This window comes from Myotis nattereri (genome assembly GCF_964212035.1).
Source record: "Myotis nattereri genome assembly, chromosome: 3".
NCBI classification, from domain to species: domain Eukaryota; kingdom Metazoa; phylum Chordata; class Mammalia; order Chiroptera; family Vespertilionidae; genus Myotis; species Myotis nattereri.
In genome coordinates, this window is record NC_138077.1 from 5,785,141 (window position 1) to 5,808,997 (window position 23,857).

A 23,857-nucleotide genomic window follows, 5' to 3' on the forward strand; every position below is an offset into this window, starting at 1 on the left:
ACAGTGGCAGTGGGAGTGTAGGTGGGAGCTCCTTGCCCTGAGCTAAGCCTCTTGGAAAAGGGAAAAGGCAACCGGCAATGTTGAGAGGCAGCATGTACCAAGCACGTGCAGTTTAAAATCCTCACGGACTGGCCTGGCTGGCATAGTTCAGTGGTTGAGCGTTGACCTATGAATGAGGAGGTCAGGGTTCGATCTTTGGTCGGTGCATCTGCCCAGGCAGTCTGCTTGATTCCCAGCGTGGGGCGTGCAGGAGGCGGCTGATCAACGATTCTCTCTCATCTTTGATGTTTCCGTCCCTCTCTCCCTCTCCCTTCTTCTCTGAAATCAATACAAATATATTTAAAAGATAAATAAAATCTTCACGACTGCGTCTGGCTGTGGGAACGGCCTCCCTGAAGGATGGGTCTTTAAGGCCGAGATTCCCAAGCCAGGAGCTCTGCATCTTTCCCGGCTGCTGTAACACAGCCGCGAGGCCCAGGGCCCGCCCGTGCCGGCACCCTGCGTGCTGCTGCGAGCACCGCAGACTCGTGGCACTTTCAAGGTGAAAAGTCAAAGGACTCCGGTCTCCATCTGGGTCTCTTGGCCCTTTTTTATCCTTTTTTAATTTTTTTCAGTACTCGAAGCAACCAAAAAAAGGTAATAACAGCAGTGGATGAAACACATATTACAGTGGGCTATGTCCTCAGTGCCGCTGGCTGGGAACACTCTAAGGATGTATATTCCAGGAGGAAGACTCGAATGCACAGGTTGCTGTGGTATCGACCCAGATGGGGAAAGAACGAAATAGCAATTGCTCATTGCAGCCAGACCTTCAAGCATCAGGGCCTCCACGCCAACTGGCCAGTGGGATCCTGCTCGGTGAGGAGTGTGTGTGGAGGTTATTTTGGGAGTCGGTGCTGACAGGGGACGTGTGACTGTCAACATCAGCGAGGACAGAGGGTTCTTCTGCCCTTTAGTTGAGCATCATCATAACCTCCGTGTGCAGGCACTACCTGGTAAACGCGGTGCTTCTCACCCGCCGAGCACGCGTGAAACCTTGTCAGTGGGCGTGGAGATTTGTGCCTGCGCCCGTTACCGTTCTCGGCACCCGCACACAGCGCATAGGTGAGAACGCTCTTACACAATCTCCTGATTCCACTGCAGACTCGGAGCGGGGGAGGGGCGGCCCTGCCAGGCAACATTTCCTCGGGAAATCAGGTGATTTTCCCCAAGGTCGCCCCAAGCAGAGGAGGAGGGCTTCGGCTACCTGGCCTTCGGCTACCTGGCCTTCGGGTCCATCACACCACCCTGCCTTCACTTGCCCTCTCTGCTGAGTGCCCGCTGCCCCGAGGGTCTTGGTTGTAAACTGGCAGCTAGGCTGGCTGTGGTCGGAGCCCATGGGAAGGAACTGGTAACAGGCTTACATCTTGGCCAAGCTGAAAATGTAGTCACCAGCACCACTATCTCAGCAACCTACATAACACACTGCGGACCAGTAGTTTTATTGCTGGCTCTACCCAGTGGCCAGGTAAGTTTCTATTGAATGAGTACAAGAAACGTTTTACGTAAATGTTAAAGGCCAGCTTTAAAATTAAATATCCATTGCATGTTGACGTTATTTATTACATGTTCTCACAAGCTAATATCTTTTTAAAGTATGATACTTTGTAAAACACTGTGTAATATGAAGCGAGAATTCTCACAATCTGTCCGCAATGTGTTAACTCACTTTGGCAAGGACATGTGACCCCAGGGGAGTTACAGGGACAGCCATGCTAATTTTTTTTTTTAAATCCTCACCCAATGATATTTTGTCATTGATTTTTTTTTTTTTTGAGACAGTGGAAGGGAGGGGGAGAGACACAGAGAGAAACATCGGTGTGAGAGAGACATACCAATTGGTTGCCTCCCGCATGTGCCCCAGGCCGGGGCCAGGGATCAAGCCTACAACCGAAGTATGTGCCTTTGACCAGAATTGAACCCACAACCCTTCAGTCTGAGGGCCAGTGCTCTAACCACTAAGCAATGGGCTAGGGCAACCGTGGTAATTTTTAAAACTGAAACATTCAAGCCATATGTTAATTTGTGGGCTTACCCATATATTTTCCCCTTCCTTCCTTCCTTCCTTCTTTCTTTTTTCGATTAAACACTGGATAAATTTAGACTAACTGAAGATAGAATTTTGTTCCATATCATACGGAGAAGGCCCTTCTGCGTTAGTGCAAAGCTAAAATGATAAATGATGCTAAAAATTGTCATTTAAGATCTTTTAAGCGATGAAGCCAATAGACCAAGAACATGAAACCCTACCCTTAGGAGTCCTGCCCACACCAGGAAGTTGGACTGTTTCATTTTCTTCTTATCAATTATTAGATGGACATGCTATTTTCAAGGGCGTGGCAACGGTTTACTTTTTCTAAGTAAGTAAAACGCTCATAATTTTGTTTATAGAGTGAGTTTGCACAGCAGGCAGCTTTTCAGGAGAGGGAACCGGCTTGACTTTCAGCCTGGCCTGCGTGATCAGATGGTGTAGAGATGTGGGTTTCCTCTCAGTGGGTTCCTCTGTGATCACCCCACTGGGGAAGGCACGCGGAAGCGCTCATGCTTCTTGGGAAAGGATGTTCCTGCGCAGAGTGGGCCTCACTGTCTTCAGAAACCGGACTTCCTCCTCGGGCGGCACCTGCTCTCCCACTAGAGTCTCGCAGGGAAGCGGAGCCGCGGTGTCCCTTGGGAACGGCTCTGGGACATCCTTGCAGCCACCACAGGACTTGCTTCAGATCAGGGGGCAGAAGTCTCCCCGTGTCTCCCCAAAAAGCTCTGGGCCAGGATTCTAGAACAGAGTGCAAGGGTGGGGGAGCGGACAGAGAGATGGGGGCAGCCTGCTAGGAGCTCACTTACGTTCCCCCCAACACCATTGACCCCTCTGTTCCGCCAGCCTTCGTAGTCAGGAGCACAGGGGCGTGTCCCACCCGTGCTAACGAATCCTGAAGATCTGGCTCCACGTAGACCATTCAGTCCAGAAGAGGTGCTATTTGCTCCGAGTGCGATTTTTATTTCCTCCTGAGCGGGCCTCTCCTTGGTTTCAGGAAGGGGCCAGTTTCCATCACCGTGAGCAAGCTGAGAACGGATCGGCCCTGAATCCTCTTTAAACATTTTTTTATTAAACGATCGTTGACATGCGATGTTATATTAGTTTCAGGTGCACAGCACAGTGACTTGACATTTACATTCCTCACCATGAGATCACCACTCGGTCCACCGCCCGTCGCTGTGCAGTTATCACGATGCTACGGCCCGCATCCCTGCGCTGCGCACCACTTCACTGTGACGGCGGGTCTTCTGGTCCCGCGCGCAGACCTGGCCGAGCAGCCTGGGGCACCACTGCGGCTCTGCTCCAGCGGCAGGTGCCTCCCTGCTCCCTCTCCCAGGGAGTCAGGAAGCAAATAAATGCCTCGGGTCACCACACGTCAGATTGTCTGGAGACGGGAGCGATTGCACTCAGCCACGTGCTCAGGAAGGCAAGCCCCTAACAAGCCCCCTCAGGGCCCCTCCTTCCCTTTCTGCCCCCCTCACAGGAGCCTCAGCTGAGCTGTCATTAGGTGGAGCATGAGTCAGGCCTGGGCCTTCCGAGCGGGGGCCCTGCCCACGTGTGAGGACGGCCCTGATGGGTACCACGTACAAACTTCTTTTTTCAAAACTGCATTTGTTTCCCAAAGCATTATTTTTCCCCAGCACGTCCTACACTGCTATCGCGGTTTAAGCACAACAGATAATTGGAAGCTTTTTGGCGTGAAAATTAATTTGAATCTAATTTTCCAAATAAGGGGCATAAAGCTGCCCTGCTCTTTCTGATTTTCCGTACTTTTTAATGGACTTGGGGAATATTCCTGGAGTGCTTTGTGTATCGGTTGTAATTCTGTGGGATTTCTGGTTTGCAGTCATACTTTGTAGGGGATTGAAAGTGGCTACAAAGCCTTTGGCCCTTGGAGGGCGCGGGGTTCCGAGTCCCCTCGTCCAGGGCCGTGGGGGCAGGCTGTGACACCGCAGACCGCTAGCACAATGCAGAGGGAGGCACATGGCTTTCTCGGTCCAGACCTGAAGAACTGGGCGGCTTCCCGTTTTCTCTCTGCGATCCGTGCAGTGGGAGAGCCCGTTCCCTAGAAGCCATCATGGCTGTAGGAAGTCCGAGCTGGCCACCTGGAGCAGCCCAACCAGCCGGCGACCGTGCTGGCTACGCCGGCCCGGCTGGCAGGCGGGTGGGACAAGGTCCTGCAGGTGCCCCGGCCCCAGGGCCATCTGTCTGCAACTGCTTGGGGGACTCAGCAGAGTGCCCAGCGGAGCCTGCCAACCCACAGACGGGGGAGAGAATACTCACTTCTCGTGTTTAGGCTGCTCCGTGCTGGGGTAATTCATTCCAGGGCCACAGTTACCTGGGTCATAGAGAAACCTCTCCTCTTTGTACCGCAGGCTGGTCCCCTCCGCTCTTGCCACTTCACGTACCCCTCGATTGCCTGTCTCTCCTTTTGCTGGTTGGACTATCACCTCTTCAGGATATAGACCTTGAGGCCCTTCATAGCCAGAAACGTGATGTTGCAAAAACACTGTGGACTCTAGCTTTGTTTTGCTCATTCATTCAATTAAGAAATAGTTGCCGAGCGCCGAACAGGTGCTGGAGATTGTCAGCGAGCTGGTGAGGGGATAGTTTCAAAGGAAAATGCTGGCAGAGTGGAGTCGGAAGACCTCAGTGGCGAATGTATCAGCCATGGTCCTGGGAGGAGACGGAGGGCCCGGGCCATCTGAGTACTTTGAGGCTGGTTAACCACCCAAGGGACCATTTGCAAAGGTGTGTGCAGGGCTTAGGGAAACCCAGAAAGAACGGTAGCACCGCAGACCGGCAATGGCAGGGCCTGAAGGGGGGCAGGTATGCTGTGCTCCTGTCAGGCCTGCCTCTGGGGAAGGACAGATCTGAGCTTTGGGCAATTGTGCAGACTTTTAGGGTTGCTTGATTTAGCAAATAAAAACACGGCATTCCCAGTTGAATTTCAGTGTTGGATAAGCGAAACCACGTTTTTCTTTAATAGTACACATTTGTCCCATGGAATATTTGGAGCATCCTGATACTGAACATTGTTTTCATTTTTTTTTTAAATCTGAAATCTGTATTTAACTGGAAAGTCTGTATTTTATCTGGCAGCCCTAGCAGAAAAGGAGGTCAGGGAATAAATACCCAGATCTTCCTCTCTGCCTTCTGATCGCCTCGAGTACCACCCATGGGACAAACGCAAGCAAAGCCACAGCGTGAGGCCTAGGAAGAAGGCCAGAGGGCGGACAGCGGCTCGGGGGGTGGGGCCCAGAGCTGAACATCGCCCTGGTTCTTGCCAGCGCCGTACTCTCCCCAGGCCCCGGGGCCAGCTCACCCCAAGCCCCTCACAGACTTCCCTAATTAAAAAATGTCGCCTCTTATACTGTAAATGATTGCAGCTTTACAAAGACAAAGCAGGAAAAATTTTTGTGCAGGAATTCTAGAGTGGTTTTAGAAAAGTAACAAAACAGAAAAGCAGCCGTCCATCAGTCTCTGTGTAGGGTCATGGGTTGGCTTCATATTCTTACAGGGAGGAGAACTGTCAGAGCTAGTTTGGAAGACGGCATGTTTGATATTCTTAGCGCAATTAGGATGTCCCAGGGAAGGTTAACCTGTGCTCCAGGCAGTCAGTGAGCCTGCAGGTGTCATTCAGGAAGAAAAGGGGGGTGGCCAAAGACGGGGGGGGGGGGTGCTTTGTAGGAGTGTAGCCAGGATGGGCAGTGAGGGTGGATACAGCTGTGCACAGTCTGGGGCCCAAGCCGACTGGGAAATGGATGGGGGTGGGGGGTGCAGAGCAGGCACAGTTCCCCTGAAAGTGAGGTTTATCAGAGCAGCAGGGAGGTACAGCCGCTCCCAGCCCCCAGGGACCAAACAGGGGTGGGGTGTGGTCATGCACCCTGCCGTGAGCTGCAGCAGGAAGCCACGCCCAGCCGCCCTGGTCACAGGGAAGGGGGTGACTCCAGGTATTCTGGGGAGGCCTGGAATCGTGGTCACCTGGCCGGGGCTTTGGTGTTGCTCTGGGATGGATGCAGCTCTGAGCTGTCTCCAGCCAGCGGTCCAGATACGAGATGTAGGAGATGCTACCGTGGGCCTCCACTGTCCTGGAGATGTTACCGTGGAAGTGGGGTTCCGTGGTGTCTCGAGGAAAAGCATTTCCAGGGACCCACAGGAGAGGATGCGGTCTGGTGGCAAGATTTATTTGTGGCAAGTAAAAGATGCCCCTCCGATGGCCCATCTCCGTCTGTCTCGCCATGGAAATGAGGGCCAGGAATAGAGGCAGCGTCCAGAGAGCCTGGGCCGTGTGAAGGCTTAGTCCCAGGCCAGCACCTGGGACTGGGCTGTGGTATCCAGGCTCCGCGGAAGCCTGAGTTTGGAGTTCGCCAGGCCACTTGGCTATGGAGAGAGAACAGACGACCACTGGGGCCAGTACAGGCCACCGAGGGAGCGACAGCGCTTTGTCTCCTGGGATTATAACCAGAAACTTTTTCAAAATAACGGGTCAACTTCCCAAACATCCCCAGCTGTATTCCCCAGGCTTGCATGGGGATCCGCCCCCCAGCCAACTCTGCTTTTCCAGGTTAGATTGGCAGCACACACCCTGCACCATTTTGACTTTACTGAGCAAGTCCTTACCTCCCCCTGCTGCCCCCTCCCATACACACAATCGGTACTGGAGCGGGGAGGGGAGGGGAGTTAATCCCCTTGGTGGGGCGATGCTAGGATCCCATCCCCTGGGGTGTGTAGCTTAGCTTCCTGGGGAAGTAAACCCTTTGCTTCCTTCCCCTCATTAGTATCTCGCTAACTGTGGTAACAGAGAGGCCCCCGGGACCAGATCTGGTGTCACTAGGGCCCTTTCGGAGTCCCCAGCTTCACAACCTGGAGTTATACTTCAGACTTGTGCCCGCCAGTGTGGCTCAGTGGTTGGGCGTGACCCATGCCCCAGGAGGTTCCAGTTCAAACCCTGCTCAGGGCACAAGCGGGGCTGCCGGCTTGATCCCCAGAAGGGGGCCTGCAGGAGGCAGCCGATCTGTGTTGATGTCGATGTTTCTATCTCCCTCTCCCTTCCTCTCTAAAATCAATAAAAAAACCCATATTTAAAAAAAAGTGTTTTAAAAATAAAACAACAAAAAACCTTCAGACTTGTGACTGTAACACCAGCTGCTTAACCTGCGAGCAATGACCACGTCTTTCTTTTAATTCAGCACAAACCAGATCCCAAATCTTCACCCCTCTCCTTCCCCAGCCAGAGGTGGTTCTCTTGGGTACCTCAGGGAGGGTCTGTGCCCTAAAAAAGCGAGGACATGACCCCCTTTAATATAAACCACACTTTGAACATTCAGGAGGGAAGAAGGATAATGTGTATTGTGGGATTACTGAGCTTAGAATGTAACTATTTATAAACTCTGTTTTTCCCAGCATTAATGTGAAGTATTTATCATTCCCCTTTTTATAGCAATTGGCCCCTTGTCATGAGGGAGAAGGCTAATTACTTGCATATTAATAGATTTAATGTAATAAGTCATTAAACATTATATTCTCCTTGAAGGTTACCCACCTCCTCCCAAAACACGACCCCCCGCGCCCCCCCCCCCCCCCCCGGGAGTCTGTGGGTTCTGGCCACAGTCATCTGTTCCAGCTGCCACGCCCCTTTTCCTGTTGGGATCTGGACTGAGTGACCATTGAGCAGCTGAAACACGTATTGATCCCACAGACGCAGGTCGGGGCCGGGGAGACAGCCACAGGGCCGCCTTCACGCGTTGGGGAGAGCCCTCCGTCAGTAATTTACGATTATGCGCAACGGAGCCTGCTGCTGTTTTTGTGCTCGGCAAGTGGCTTCTTCAGCATTCCTAAAGCACCCCTCTCTCTCCCATTCCACCCGCCCAGACCCCGAGGTAACTGAAAATCGAACAGCGCTCCACAGTCATTTAGAGAACAGTCTCCTCCATATCAGACAGACGCTTTCCCGTGGGCGACGCTGACACTCCCATGTCAGCCTCCTCCTGTCACAGGAGCGCGGGGCCCGAGTGCACCAGGACCTTTGCACGGCAGAACCCGCGTCCCACACACAGCATCACCGACTCTGCTAATCATCAAGGTCATGCCTCTGACCTTGCTTAGACTTCCGGGTTCCGGGTTGTAAGGCAAAGGCAGTGCGAATGGACATGCACTCACCCAAATCCGTCCCCCCACAGTTCATATGAAGGCGTTTCCACCCTCTGCTTCCACAGGGGTGGTCGTCAGAACCCGCCCAGGAAGTTGCTGGTATAAATGACACCCCCTTTCTGGCCAGGAGAGAGCTGGAAATGGTCCTCCAGGTAGTCGTACTCAGTAAGACTTTCCTAGGAATTTCAGGAGAAAATAGAGAAACGTTTGGCATCAGGCTTTTGCTGGGTTTAACCAGGGACCAGCTGGCAGCGCGCCACCTGCTCTCCAGCCGCCCTGGCATGTTCGTGGGCTGCTGTGAGTGGGTTTATTTTTAGGCCGTTCCCCTGGTTTCAGGGCCTCTGAGCTGCTTGGCCGGTCAGGCACGAAACCATGTCTGTTCTGTTTGCTGTGAAGGGGGGAGGGGGGCAGAGGAGGAGTCCCAGAGCCCCCAGTCCCTGCGGTGCTGTGGTTTGGCCATTTGCCCGTGGTTAACCCTGGGGTGAGTCATCCATCTCTTTGGGCCCCAGTTCCTCATTGTGGGATGATGCCGTCTTTAGGCTCTTGTCTGCTTTTGACACGTCAGGATTGTGTGGCTGTCCGTGGCCCGGGACATGATAAAACATTTGACTTCTTTTGAGTTTATTTTCTGACAATATCGAGGGCATGGGGGCTGAGTCCAAAGGAGAAATCGAAGGCTGTTTCCTGGTGGAGGCAGTAGTGGGGAGAGGCACATGGATAGAATCTGAATAGGACTGTTACCGGTTGTGAACGTGTGATAACAAATAATGTATTTCAACAAAATGAAGAAAGATTGGAACTGTGCGTGATGTTGCCAGCCTGTACCCTCCCCAGCCCCACGGCAATGGCACAGTGAGTTACAGCTACTTCTTGAAATGTCTCCCTTGCATTTTCTATAAATCCAGCCCATCGACACCTTAAAATAAGGCAATGCACGGGGGAGTGGAACTATAATTTTGAAATCATGAGCCAGATTGGTTCATGCAAAGCTAGAACTGGTTCCTAGAAAGACCCAGTGGTGAGCTACCTGCAGATAAGATGTCCAGCCGTGTCCTGTTCACATGTCTTAAAGTTGAACAAAACCCTCAGATCCTGCCAATGATGGAGGTGGGCTGGAAGGCGCCTGTTAGGCACCCTGGCCATTCACAGCGGGCACAATACAACCCTGGGCGTATCGCTCTTCAGCTCAGCTGAACACTACTTTAGCGAAGGTCAGATGCGACTGCTCTGGGGAACACTTCCGCTCTCCAACAGACTGATGTTAGATGCTCCCTAACCTTCTATCTAAATTGGTTTCTCCCATCATTTTTTTGACATCAGCCTCTATTAATGCTCCCTCGAGCTATAGCATCCAAAAATGGATATAGTATCACCGCTTACATTTCTGATCTAGACAGAAATACTTCTACAACCTCTGGTAATCGTTAGAGTGCTCCAAGGGATATTTCACTGCTGGTCCTTTGAGAAATTATGTGTCTCTTTTTAAAACAAACAAACCCATTTCAAAATGGAATGATTTCGGATCCTGTTGCCTGCCACTGAAATTTCCCAGTGTTTGGAATTCTTGAAATGGAAGCACTCTGCTTTACTTCGGACCTGTAAGAACTTGTGGAGGGGGCTCTGCTGGGTGCACAGAGGGCAGGTGCCGCTCTCCTGCCACAATGTCACATAAAAGACCCCGGTTCAACAGCGGGGATGGCTCCTCGGGCAAGCATAGCCCACATCTGAATTCTTCTGGCGCTTCACAACTTTCCGTTTTCTTAAAAAAATATTATTACTGATTTCAGAGAGGAAGGGAGAAGGAAAGAGAGAGACAGAAACATCGATGATGAGAGAGAATCACTGATCGAGCCTGCAACCCAGGCATGTGCCCTGACTGGGAATCGAACCATGACTTCCTGGTTCATAGGTTAATGCTCAACCACTGAGCACACCAGCCGGGTGCACAACTTTGCCGTTGCCTTGGAAAGCACTCTGATTCCACTTATTCTTGGAATCAGTTGTCAGAACATTATTATTAAATAATGTAAAAATGGAAGCCACACTCTTTGGTTAGCTAGTCCTCTAAGCCTGGGCTCCCCCAGGCGGCTCAGCTTCCTGGTCCGGAACGACATAACTTGCCTCCTTGGTGGGGACTTGATTTTATTCTCTTTACAAACATGTGAACCCAGCCTCTTGGTAAGTAGACTAGCAAAGCCCAAAGCTTAAGATGACTCACCTCCAAAAATCTATTTCCAGCAAATCAGTACTTGGCCGGAGATCTTAAAATAGTGTCCTTAAAAGAAACAGATAGAAGCGATGCCATGTGTCTTTGCCTTAAACACACGGAAAGGGATGTGTGAGACTGAGGCTGTGGGATGAGGAACCAGAGTGCGTGGAGCTCAAACCCCCAGTTCCCAGAACCCAGTGCACACCTTCGTTCACACAAAAAGACATGTTCACGAACAGGCACCCACCTCTGCAGAAGCTGTCCCTGTCCTCAGGACATTCCCACTGGAGCCCTTGGCCGCAGTCAGAACGTTTGAGGGGAATTTTAAAACACAGAAGGCGGAGATGTCTGTGGTCTTGTCTATTTCTGCTCCCTTTTCTGTTGCACCTGAGAAGTGCAGAGAGGGGAGTGACCGGATGGGGACCCCGGGGTGGTGGCAGCCTGGAGTCTGAGATTTTGAGCAGCCGTGAGCATGACTCAGCCTGGCTGCCGCTGGACCCAGCGTGGACCCCGCTGTGGCTTGGTTTCCCAGACCCCTTTCAAGGCGTCACCCAGAGCTTTGCACCCAAAGTCATATTCTATACGCCAGGGACACGTCTGCCCAGTAGCCCCGTGCATCTAAGAAAACCTGTAGTCCCTGAAAGCCCGCAGAGGAAAACCCCATCCGCCTGCTTGGAGGCCTTTCGACGTGAGAGGCAACAAGCGGTTATTTGAGGTCAAAGAATAACTGTTCGGGAGGCACTGGTTCAGGCAGAAGCCGAAATGGTGGTCCGATGAGGAGGCAGAGTGGTGGGTAGGGACCTATGAGAAAGGGAGGGGACAGTGACATCCACAGAATGAAGGCACTGCTCTCGGTGCTGATACCATGACATAGTGACGCTAACTCTAAATGGCTTTAATTTACAGGCAGTTCTGTCGTCCTCCAGTCATATGCTTTCCTGTTATCTTTGCAAAGTTACTAGGGACACGCGGGTGCTCAGGCCCAGTCCAGTGTTATTTCACCTGTCCCAGCATTCCAAAGGTTTGAGGCACAGGGCGTGCTGGGCAGTCCCTCTGGGATGGCAGCCCCGCTCCCTTTTAAAGTGGCTCTGTGTATTATTATTATTTTATTTTATTATTATTATTTTAAAATATATGTTATTGATTTTTTACAGAAAGGAAGGGAGAGGGATAGAGAGCCAGAAATATCAATGAGAGAGAAACATCGATCAGCTGCCTCCTGTGCACTCCCCACTGGGAATGAGCCCGCAACCAAGGTACATGCCCTCGACCGGGATCGAACCCAGGACCATTGAGTCCGCAGGCCAATGCTCTATCCACTGAGCCAAACCGGTTAGGGCTCCGTGTATTATTTTTGACGTAGTTAAGGGAGGGAAATGGAGCCATACTATGCACCTATGCACAGTGATGGAGAATTCCGTTTCTGTCATCAGCTTGAAATGCAATGTTTTCAGATGAACTATGGGTGAGGTTCATCGATAAGAAGCAAACATCCTAAAACAACTGGAACAATAACGTCTGTCCCTCTCTCACATCAAAGGAACCTGGAGGTAGGCAGTTGAGGGGAGTCAGGGTAGCTTCGAGCAGCAGGAAGCATCCGTATGAATGCTTTTTCATCCTTGGTGTGAGACTTCCAACTCACGGTCCAATATGGCTGCTTGAGCACCAGCCATTACACCTCCATTCCAGCCAGCAGGAAGCAAACAGAAACAAGCAATAAAGGCAAAGGGTGTCTGCTAGGTTTCATTTAAGGAGATTTCTTTCTTTCTTTCTACTCACATCGTATTGGCCAGAATCTAGGTGTGTGGCCACAACCAACAGGAAGAGGCTGGACACTCCGTTCTCGGTAACCGTCGGCTCAGTCCCAAATCAGGGGTTTTATAACTTAAAAACAAAGGAGGTTAATGGAGGCAACGAGCACACTCGGCCCCCACGCGTTTCTGCTCACGGAGTTTCCTGAGCACTTGCGTGCCTGGCGGGCTGGCCTGGAGGGCTGGTCCACCGTGTCAGGGGGGCCTGGGTTCTCACTCCTCTGTCAGCCTGAGGCGCCTGTTGCTTGCTCAGCATTGTGAAGGGAAAGCAGTGGCCCTTTTGAGTGGATGCTCTTCGGGAAGTTAGCTGCCGATTCCTGGGAAGGCATTTCCATGTGCCCAGAAGAGAAAGGAAACATTTGGTACGTTATTTTCTCCCCAAGAGGGCTCTCATTTACCTACTTTCATTCAAATTTTTCTCCAGGAAGTACAGCCTGTGATCCGATCCCTAAAGATGGGGCCACGCCTTCCCTTCCATAGCATCCCGGTCTCCCCCCAGGCCCCCGGAAAGCAGGCGGGCCCGTAGGACATGGTGGTGCAGGCAACAGAATCCACGCTTGCTCGGTTCGGTAGAATTTCTGGAAGGCAGGGAACCCAGCCTGGACCGTGCACAGCTGTGGACGATGCACACGGGAAGCACCCCCCTCCCCACCCCTCGGTCATGCCAGCAGGAGCCCCTGCTGCTGCCACTGCCTGGCATGTGGCAGCTGGCACAAGCCATGCTCCTGCAGCTGCCCCAGGGAAACCCACTCTGTCCCGGAGCTTGCCGGGAGTGGGGCCTCCCTGTGCTTGGCCACCATCCCGGGGCTCATGCCTGCCTTTTCAGATCCTGCCTCGATGCTCCCGCCTGACCCTAAGCCTCGGTGGCTGAGTCCTACCCCCAGGACACTGGGGGATGGACACCTCCAGCCTCTGAGCCCTGCGGTGGGAGAGAAGCTGGAAGGAGAGAGTATGGGGTGAGCCAGTGTGTGGGCCACCATCTCAGGAAATAGCCCTTCCCCCGTAATTGCCCTTCACACAGAGAGCTTCCTCTCCACGTCCCTCCAAACCCCTAAAATAAATCTGAAAATGTGGTGAGTTATAAATATGTAAAATATGGGGAGAGAAACAAACCAGGAGGCATTGCCATCCCCATTGCGGACATGGGGAAGGAGTGGAGCCTCAGAAAGGAGAAGCTGACCGCGCTCCCGCAGACGGAACCTGGATGTGAGCCTTCCCTAGTGAACCTGTTTCTCAGACCTCATCGGCCTGCCTTCATCCCCCCCCCGCCCCAGCCCCCCTCGCTAGAAACTATAGGCAGTTTGACTATGTTATGCACTGAGTTGTGGCCTCCCTAGAATTTATGTGTTGAAGTCCTAACCCTCCGGTATTTCAGGCTGTGAGTTTATTTGGAAATAGAGTCTTTAAAGAGGTGATTACGTTAAAACGAGGCCGCGAAGGTGAGCTCCAGGGTTCCAAGGTAGTATAACTGGGTTCTTTGTAGAAGGAGGAGACTGGGACACAGGCACATACAGAGAGCTGACCCCGCGAGGACACAGGGAGATGGCGGCTGCCCACTGGTCAGAGAGAGTGGCCTCCTCAGAAAGCAGCGGCCCCGCTGACACCGGACCCTGGGCGTCCGGCCGGCAGAACTGCAGGGAAACACACTGTTGTCCAGGCGGCTCAGCCCGTGCCGCGTTGTTACCGCAGCCTGAGCTGACTCATACGGCCGGGGGCGCATTCTGTTTTTCTGATGGAAAAATTGAGGGAGTGGTGCTCATGCAGTCATATCGGGTCACACATTGGAAGTCCAACACCGGATGGGGAAACCACTTATACAGCCGTTGTCTTATTTTGTTTCTTAATGAATTTGAGGAGATATCTGATCTCATCAGTGTTCATCCTCTTCCAGGGATTCATTTGATGATGGAAATATCACAGCGGGGGAGTCTTTCTATAAAGCCAGGGGCAGGCAGCTAGGGACCAGGGAAACGGGACCGTGGGAAGCAGAGGACCCAGGGGAGCTGGGAGCAAGCTGTGGCCTTCAGCCTCCCAGATCAGGCTCCGCATTAACTGAAGCTTGGTGTGAACAGAGAAGACGGTGTGTGTGTGTGTGGAGGGGGGGGGGGGTGGGGGGTGGGGGTGGGAGAACCTCTATTTTAGGGCAAAAGAGGATTTCTATCTCCTGGAAAAAGCGGTGAGTGCCAAAGAGGGTGCGAACCTGGTAAATGGAAAGTTAGCAGAAACGGGAATTGCATTTTTATTTGATGCGAGAACACTTCAGATGCAGAAAGCCCCTGCCTGCCCCCGCTAATGCCCGACCTGCTCGTTAATCTCTGCTGCTTAGCAAAGACCCAGGAAATTGCAATTCTCCGCACCAGCAGCCCCTGTCCCATAAACCCCGAGCCAGCGGGCAGGAGCGGCATTGCTGGGAGCCGGGCTCCGGCGCCTGCTGGACCCCTCCACGCAGTGAGGGAGGGACCGTCACACCAGCGACAACCGGCTGAGATCCCGCCACCTCTCGGGCTGCATCCCTGGCTCTTAAAGGAACGCATTGTGTTGGTTTTGCCATGGCTTTCATAAAACGGTGCTGGGTGCATTGTGAGGTGCGAGGCCTATAAATTCATTTTTATTACTTTTTTCCTTGGGAGGGATTGACCTTTTTTCCGACAGTAGATGCCTTGTTCTCTGAGTCTATTTTGATCCAGTTTGAGGCTTAAGGGATGAAAATTCCAATCCTTACTTGATTTTCTTACTTGTCTCTTTGCTCTCCTTGCCTCGAGGGCCTGGGTTTGGGTCTTTGTGGAGGAAATCACACCACTGGGCTCTCCATGGCCCTGGGTGGTGCCCTGGTGCGGGAGAGGGTGACACCCTGCCAAGAGGCCGGGAGGCAAGCCCGGTGTCAATGACCTGAACTATACCAAGAGCGACACAGGTGACAGCTGTTAGTTCTCTCCACGTTACTATTCCACTTTGGAAGAAGGTGGGACGTTCTGAGGACCTTGGCATGCTAATGCCCCGTTTGCAAGGCATACTTTAGCTAAATGACTGTTATTTCTGTGTGGCGGGCGGCACGTGGGTCCTTTTATAGCACCTCCTACCCAGGCAGACTCCCACTCAGGACGATTATAGCCCAATGTATGCTCAGGCACGAGTTTCTGATCCATAGGATTAGGCCTCAGGAGGTAATTTGTTGCTGTAAAATAAATCTGAAAATGTGGTGAGTTATAAATATGTAAACGAAAGCCTTTACCACTGTGTGTGTGTATGTGAGTGTGTATGTGAGTATATGTGAGTGTGAGTGTGTATGAGTGTGTGTGTGTGAATGTATGTGTAAGCCCCTGTTCATGACTTACTGTTCTAGGCAAGGACTTTACATCATCATAAACTCAAAACATATACCTGAGTCCCTTTAATCAAGCGTGGAGGTTAATATGATATGTTTTCGAGTGATGTGAGCTTCAATTTTTTTGTTTTAAATTACATCTTGGGCAGTTCAGGATCCATGAATATTTTTGTTTTGCCCCGGGTGACTGCACGTCTGTTAATTTTTAAAGAATTTATGCTAACAACTGGAAGTCTGCTACTTGGATTGTGAATGTGTAAGTCAAGACTAATTTTTCAAAAAGTGTTGTTTCTTGCTGACGCTGGGCTCCCGGTGGCCCTCCCCGCTGGGCAGGGGGTCATAGGCTGGCTTGGGGACAGGAGGCCTCTTCTCACACCATCTCCTTCCCCGAGGCCTTACTGACCGCCTGGACCACGCTCTCCCGGTCGTCACTCAGTTTCATTTGTGGAATTTTTGAAATTCCATTACTCGTTTGTGCATGTACCTGTCTACCGTCCATTTCCCCAGGAGAGCAGGGGTTGGCTTTGCTCTCTGCTCTCTCCTAGCGCCTGGCATGGTCCCGGGCCCTGAGTAGGCATGCCAGACCCTCTACTGAAGGAGGGAATTTGGTGTCAATTCTCCCGGATCCCCTGGGGAGCAAGCAGCTTTTGCAAAGTAGTTGACGCATCCTGTGTTTGGACTCAGATCACTTACTAGATATCCCCCAGCACCGCCCGAGAAACCTTAGCTGGGCCTGTGTGAGCTGCTGAGCAAGGCAGGCCATGCCTCCCCTCATGGCGCTCACACTGCGGTGGGTGGCGGACCACAGACAGGAGCAGAGGAAGGAGTGGTGTAAGGTAGCGTTGTCCCTGCAGAACTGCCATGTGGGGTGAGGGGATGAGGTGCTTCTAGCGGACATGGCCGAGATCTCCTCTCTGGGTGTCAGCAGCAGAAAGGGTCCCTGGTGCTGTCGGTGGGCACCCTGCCTCTGTCCTGGAGGGGAGGTGGGAGGGGCCTCTTAAAGGGCCCCCTTGCACACAGCTGTTTCCATCGCAAGGGCCCAGAAGGGGAGCCCCGCAGGCACCTCACTGACATGCATCAGTGCAGGGCGGAGGCCCTGCAGAGCGGCCCTGAGGCTGGGGCCTGGCTGTGGTCCCTCCAGATCACGCCCGGCGTCTCCCTCGCCCCTGCTGAGTCGGGGCGCTGAGAGCTGTGCTTTTCCAGCTCCCGGGACCCTGTGCCACGGAATCTAATTTGCTGTCTCTTCCCCACAATCCGGGTCCCCTTCCTCAGCCTCACACGCCCCCGGCCAGCTCGGCCAGCTCGGAGGAAGGAGGAATGCAGACCTCCCCCGGGAACGCTAGACTGCAGAATAAAGGGAAGGTGGCGATTCCTGGCATCCCAGCGCTTTGCTCTTCAGACCCGCTCCCGTTTTCCAAACGAGGGAGGAATCTATACATCACTTTTGGCTGAAGATATGAGTTTAAGATATAATTGTGAAATTTGTTTTTATGGCCTGTCCTACTGTCTTATTATATAGTCCCTAAATACACATAATTTTCTGCATCTTCATTTATCATTTGTCAAAACATATTGCTGTTTTTTTTATGACCAACAGAAAAAGATGAATCAGGCCTTTCCGAAACTTCAGGCTGCGGCAACACTTCAAATATAAAGGGGACCCTCCCCGTTCTTTCTGAATCAAAGCTCACTTGTCCCCCTTGCGATCATGACAGAGTAGACACAGGGGTTCCCCTGGGAGGACAAGGACTGGGGACTCTAACTCGCCTCGTGAGTGACAGTCCCTAGCGTGAAGGTGCCGCCTCGGTGGATGTCATTGGTACTAACGGGTGGCTGCTGTGAGCACGTGGGCTGCTGTGAGCACGTGGGCTACTGTGAGCACCTGGGCTGCTGTGAGCACGTGGGCTGCCGTGAGCACGTGGGCTGCCGTGAGCACGTGGGCTGCCGTGAGCACGAGGGCTGCCGTGAGCACGTGGGCTGCCGTGAGCACGTGGGCTGCTGTGAGCACGAGGGCTGCTGTGAGCACGTGGGCTGCTATGAGCACGTGGGCTGCTGTGAGCACGTGGGCTGCTGTGAGCTTGAGGGCTGCTGTGAGCACGTGGGCTGCTGTGAGCTTGAGGGCTGCTGTGAGCACGAGGGCTGCTGTGAGCACGTGGGCTGCTGTGAGCTTGAGGGCTGCTGTGAGCACGAGGGCTGCTGTGAGCACGTGGGCTGCTGTGAGCACGAGGGCTGCTGTGAGCACATGGGCTGCTGTGAGCACGAGGGCTGCTGTGAGCACATGGGCTGTTGTGAGCATGTGCGCTGTTGTGAGCACTTGGGCTGCCGTGAGCACGTGGGCTGCTGTGAGCACGTGGGCTGCTGTGTGAGCACGTGGGCTGCTGTGAGCACGTGGGCTGCCGTGAGCACGAGGGCTGCCGTGAGCACGTGGGCTGCCGTGAGCACGTGGGCTGCTGTGTGAGCACGTGGGCTGCTGTGAGCACATGGGCTGCTGTGAGCACGTGGGCTGCTGTGAGCACGTGGGCTGCCGTGAGCATGTGGGCTGCTGTGAGCTTGAGGGCTGCAGGCACGCCCATTCAGGTGTGCTGGGCACTTGCTCTTCAGCCTCAGCTCGGGTGCAGATGCTCATGAAACATTCGACAGCACTGACTTGCGCCTCCTGCCCCTCCTGACCATCCTACCCTTAGGAGCTCCCCAAAGAAAGGGCCCTGGGTTGTAGATCAAAGTGTGAATGGCTCCCTGAGACCATCCACGTGTCACCTGGGCGCTCGTGGGTTAAAATACATGGCCCCCCAGTCGTCCCCAGACACCCATGCACTCAAAATCTCTGCTTTTATGGGCATCGGCAGCCAATCTGGGATAGAGGAAAACAATTCTACTGATTTAGGTCACGGAGCGATCAGTCGGCGAGGCTTGCAAAGCCGCGTCCTCTGCTCCCACATGGAGGTGTGATTGCAGCACTGCAGGCGGGACCCCTTAGGCCCTGGGAAAATCAGAGGAGGCTGTGCCATGACCTGCAGAAGCAAAGCACCCAGCCAGCTGCCTCTGAAATGAGGCCTGTGAAATAGATGAGAATTCCTATTTTCTCTCTCTCTCTTATGTATGTATGCATGTATGTACCTATCATCTATCTATTTATTTATCATCTATCTACCTACCTATTATCTATCTATCTATCTATCTATCTATCTATCTATCTATCTATCTACCTATCTATCATCTATCTACCTATCTATCTATTATCTATCTATCTAACTATCTATCTATTTATCATCTATCTACCTACGTATCTATCATTTATCTATCTATCTATCTATCTATCTATCTATCTATCTATCTATCTATCATCTATCTACCTACGTATCTATCATCTATCTATCTATCTATCTATTTACCTACCCATCTCTAAGACAGAGACTGACACTGTTTAGAGAGCTGAGCAAGCTGGAGAGAACAACCTGATTCACGTCTCGGAATCCCAGTGTCCCGCACCGCCTGGGCTGCCTGGACATTATCATTCTGAGTCACTGAGAGAGGAAGTGAATGAATGGACCCACGAAGGTGAAAGGTCGCACTCAGGCTGCGTGGTGACAAAGTCAGGACTAGAGCCCTGTCCCTGCTCCCCCTGGGCCTTCTGTCCTGTCTCCATGTCCCCGATTCTCCCGTCCCCAACCTGGACAGTGCCCCTCACACTGCTGGGCTCCAGGTGCAAGCCCAAGCGGCAGTGCGGCTCTTGGCCCCGGCGCCGATGGTGGGTCCTGTTCCCACCTGTGTCGCGAGCTGACTGCAGGCCATTACCTGTCACTTCATCTGTAGACCAAGGAGCTGGATCTCCACTCGGGCTGCACGTTAGAGCCACCGGAGCGCCTTCTGGGAAAGTGGGCGGTGGGGCCCGGCTTCTTGGCACAGATGGTCCAGCTCAGCCTTGCTCTCAGGAGCCCTCCCCACCGTGGCTGTGCAAAGGGGGAGCCCCGAGTCTGGGGTGGGCCCAGTTTCTATATTTAAAAAAACCAGGGTGCCTTTGATGGCTCTGGCGATTCGCTTTCACTGGACTGAGGAGTTTTAAGATTCTCCCCTTCCATGACTAGAGCATTTTACTTGTTTGTTTTTGGTGTTTGGCAAAAAGTAAGGTGCTCAGCACAGAGGGACACCAGCTCATGTGTTCACTTTGATTTGTCTTTTATGGTGTTTTCAACCATCGTTGCTGTGAATGAGTTAAACCCTCTGCCTTAGCAACACACTGCTGAGCCTGTCCGCTAGAGCAAGACGTAAGACTTGTGAAAGTTCAGCCTAACTGTGAAGGTCACACGGTGTCATCTCTTTGTGACGGTGATAAAAACAGAAGCCTTCCTTCAATAAGCAAACCTCGTTGGCGGTAAAGTTCACACAGAGACTCGAGTTTAACTCGGAGCTGATATCTGCTGCCACTGGGTCACTATCCATAGCACCATTTACACTGTATCTACAGGAAGCACAGTCGCTATGTCTACCACTGTCTATAAAACATGAACACGAGAAGCAGAAAACTGTGCAGAAAATGTCTGAGGTGCTGAGACTGTGCCCTTTAGTTTCGTCGTCCCTTGCAGGTGTGGAGCTAGGGCCGCCCGAAGGCGGCCGACTTGGATGAGGGTCAGGCAGGAGCCACTGGACAGTGGTTTGCGCACTGGGTCTTGTGCTGGGGGTGGCGTGCCGCGTGGTAGCCTGGGGGCTGTCCCTTCCAGAGCGGCCGCCCGCCTTCCTGCCGGCTTCCGGCTCAGTGATTGCCTCTGTCTGTGTTTTTCTTGCTACAGATGGGCAGAAGAAAGTTCAAGAAGAGTTTGACATCGACATGGACGCGCCCGAGACAGAACGTGCGGCCGTGGCCATTCAGTCCCAGTTCAGAAAATTCCAGAAGAAGAAGGCAGGGTCCCAGTCCTAGCAGGGGAGCCCCTTGCTAGTCTGCCGGGAGACACCGAGTTCAACCATCATCCATCAGGCAATGAAAGAAAACATCCGCGAGAGCCATCACCTGCACACAGCACACGCCCCGCAGCCCCACATGCATGTACAGAGCCCCCCACACTCACTCACGCCCTGTAGACGGTGTAGGCCACGCCGCTGAGCGTGGCTTTATCTGTGTTCATCTCCAGTATCATTCCTCCTGCAACCGCTTTCCTTGGTGTTGTAATAAAGTGGAGCTAAGATGCGTGATTCAAGTGTCCGCCTCCATCTCTCCCTTTCTATGGATCGGCGACGTTCCCACTGCTGGAGGACTGTAATCCGATGTCTGTTTTCTCCTTCCCTTAAGAATGCCCCTGTCCTTTTTATCTCCTGCTGAGGGCGAGAGGCGCATTCTCACCTGCTGGGCTCATTTGGAGAGTCCTAAATGTATGGCGATTGCAATACATTGTCTTCTTGCAATGGGAAGAGAGCCCTGCACCCAGGGGTGCCAAAGACTCAGAGGTTTCGCTGGGGAATGTGACCCATGCAGGAGAATGAGGGAGGGGGGATGCTTCTGCGTTCAGCAGGTGTCATCAGGTTAGCTCAGCAGGAGATTTCAGAGCTCCAAATGGATGCCTCCCCTCGCCCCCCCGGGTGAGGGCCACTCTGCCACTTACCAGCAGTGCCCTGCACCTGGGCTCCAGGGGCTGGTCCTCCTGTCTCCCCCACCTCCCGAGCTCCTCGCGCTGTGATTGGCTGCCTCTTAGGGTTACTCACCACACCTGCAACTTGGAGATGCTCTCTGTCTCTCTCCTGTCCCATAGCTTCCCCTGAAAAGCTCACAGGTAAGCAGCTTTGCACACCCCACCTCCAAGGGCTCCACAGGCAGCAGGAACGGTCCACTGGGTAGGGAGGGTGGAGTCAAGGGCCAGGGGGTTAGGTGTGTGCCTGCCCGGGGGCCCCAGGTGGCAAGACCCCCCCACCCCCTGTGTCTGGCTGTTGTTTGAACATTGCCAGGAGAGAACCTGTGTGGAAGTCACTCCTCGCCCTCAGTACCCCGAGAGTCTGCATGACAACACGGTGTTCCTCTGGGGGATGCCGGTATGTTCCCCTTGGAAGCTCCTTAACCAAGGATCCTGGTGGAGTGTGAGAAAGGGGGGGAGTAAGAGGGACTCTGTGTGTGTGTGTGTGTGTGTGTGTGTGAGCTCACACGCGTGCGGGGGGTGCAGGTGGAAGGTGTGGCGGGAGCTGTGAGCAGCATGAAGGTGATGATGGGCAGAGGCGCAGCTGCTCCTGTTTGCCGTCATGAGGGCACAGGTGGGGAAGACCGGCAGGCGTGGGAGGATTAACTGTCTAGAAAAATCCATCTGAAAATGTGTTGATTGGTTAGTGTCAGGAGATTTCTCCTGCTGGACAATTCTCAGTTAGGGACGAGGGTGGGGTGGGGGCGGAAGCTCTGGGTTCCTCGGATGGGTTTCTAATAGAGAAACGCTAACTGGAATCACTTTGGCCCTCGGGACCAGGCAGGGCTCCCTGGGGCACGGAAAAAGGGAAGCAGGTTGAGGGACATGCCATAGAAAGCTTCCTGAAGGGGGTGTGTGTGTGTGTGTGTGTGTGTGTATATACAAACGCCACATAAACGAGAAGGTGTGATGTAGGCTTCTGTGGAGTTCCCTGAAGTACCGACGGAAAGGAAGCTGGGAACAAAATAACCGCTTACATAACTCAGATGCAATCCTCCACACCCTGTGTTCCCAGCACCCCATTGTTCCTCGTCCTCTGAGCAGTTCACAGACCGGAAGCAGGGCCTCCCTCACGGGGTGTGTCTGCCCTGGTGGCCGGGCCTCCTCCCACTCTGACCCGCCTGGAAGCAGATCTGGTTTTACAGTGAGGTTGCTCCCCCTGGAGGGGACTGTCCCTGCAAAGCAGGACATCCCAGGGAGTCCAGCATCCCCAGGGACAGGCAGCGCTCACTCAGCAGTAATGGCCCATCGGTGCAGGAGAGCGGGGTGAGGGCTCTGATGGTGGGAGAGGCCCCTCAGGGTTCTGATACACCGCCCTCATCCCGATCACAGGTCAGGGGTACCTCCGACTTCCTTTGGGCCACAGGGATGAGTCTAATTTTTCCCTCTCAGCTGGATTCATGAGAGTGTGGAACTCCAGCCAACAGCAAGCGGAAGACTTTAACCTGCCTCCTCTGCCTGGGCTTTGGGGTTGTTGAGTCTATGACCTCTGAGCGCCCGAGGAAGGTGGGATGGCCTAGGCTCCAGGCTTCAGGGGGTCCTTCCTTCCCCGTGGGCTGCAGTGTTCACCCTATAAGAAGGAGGAAACGCCCTCAAGGTGCCCCCAAACAACTTGGAGCACCACTAATTCAACTGGGCTTCACACGTATTTATTAAACTCCTACCATGCGTATGTGCTTGGTGCCATGGCTGTCCCCCACCAAGGTGCATGGGAAGAGGCCAGATGAACAGATGCTGAAATGGGGAGGTTCATGCTGCAGCAGGACAGAGGGGAGGGAGCTCAGGCAGGCTCGGTCAGGCCGGGAGGGTCAGCCAGGTCTTCCTGCGGAACTGCCACTCTCAGCGATCCATCAGAAAGATGATGGTAGTTCCAGATAAACAAGGGTGTGTGGCTGGTTGCTGGAGAAGTATCGAGGCAAATCCCAGGAGAAGGAGGTACTCAGACTTGCAGACGCAGAAGCACAATTTATCAGAACATCCCAGCTTGGAGGACGTGGCTCTGCAACCCCGACTTGGGCAAGGAGCACCCCAACACTTGAGACTTGGAACTGGGTTCATCTTTGATGTATAGGTCAGTCGGCCAAGAGACTGCAGAGAAGTTGCCTACCTTGAGAACCTGGTTTCCTTATCATCTAGGTGATGATAACATCTACTTGGCAAGATGCATGGAAAATGTTAGGAATTAAAATGAGATTAAATACCTGAGAGCCTCGCTCGGTGTAGATGTCTAATAAATGGCAGCCATTAGTAATGGAAGACCTATGTGATAAAGAGTCAATCATTGCCTCCATCACCAACACCCTTCCTCCTGACAGCCCAGCCCAGGGTTCCATGGGCTTCTGCTTCTCTTGGCTACAGCCAGGTGGGTCAGTGGTAGAAACCTGACCCAAGGGGTGAGCTCAACCCATTAGAATTCTTCTTTTGTGAGTCTGGCCTAATGGTCATGAGAAATGGGCCAGTTAATGGCAAGAAGTTGCTGAATTGGGGCCAAAGCTGGTATTGTGGCAAAACAAACTTTTGTTTTTGCAGGAAGTAGCAAAAGTCCAGTTGGAGAGAGATGCAGAAGGATGCATGAGAAAATTTGAGCTCCAAAATATATGGGCCCACAAGAGATAGAGGGTAGCCTAG

General features: G+C 53.0%; 1 protein-coding gene across 1 annotated transcript in view; it reads left to right on the forward strand.

The window, feature by feature from the left end:
• Nucleotides 1-20,756, forward strand: part of PCP4 (Purkinje cell protein 4) — a 52,148-nt gene extending 31,392 nt beyond the window's left edge. The window contains exon 3 of the mRNA XM_081086865.1: nt 20,357-20,756. Within this exon, the coding sequence (XP_080942991.1) occupies nt 20,357-20,484 (128 nt within the window). The 3' untranslated portion in view covers nt 20,485-20,756. The remainder of the gene's footprint in view (nt 1-20,356) is intronic.
• The last annotated feature ends 3,101 nt before the right edge of the window (nt 20,757-23,857 follow it).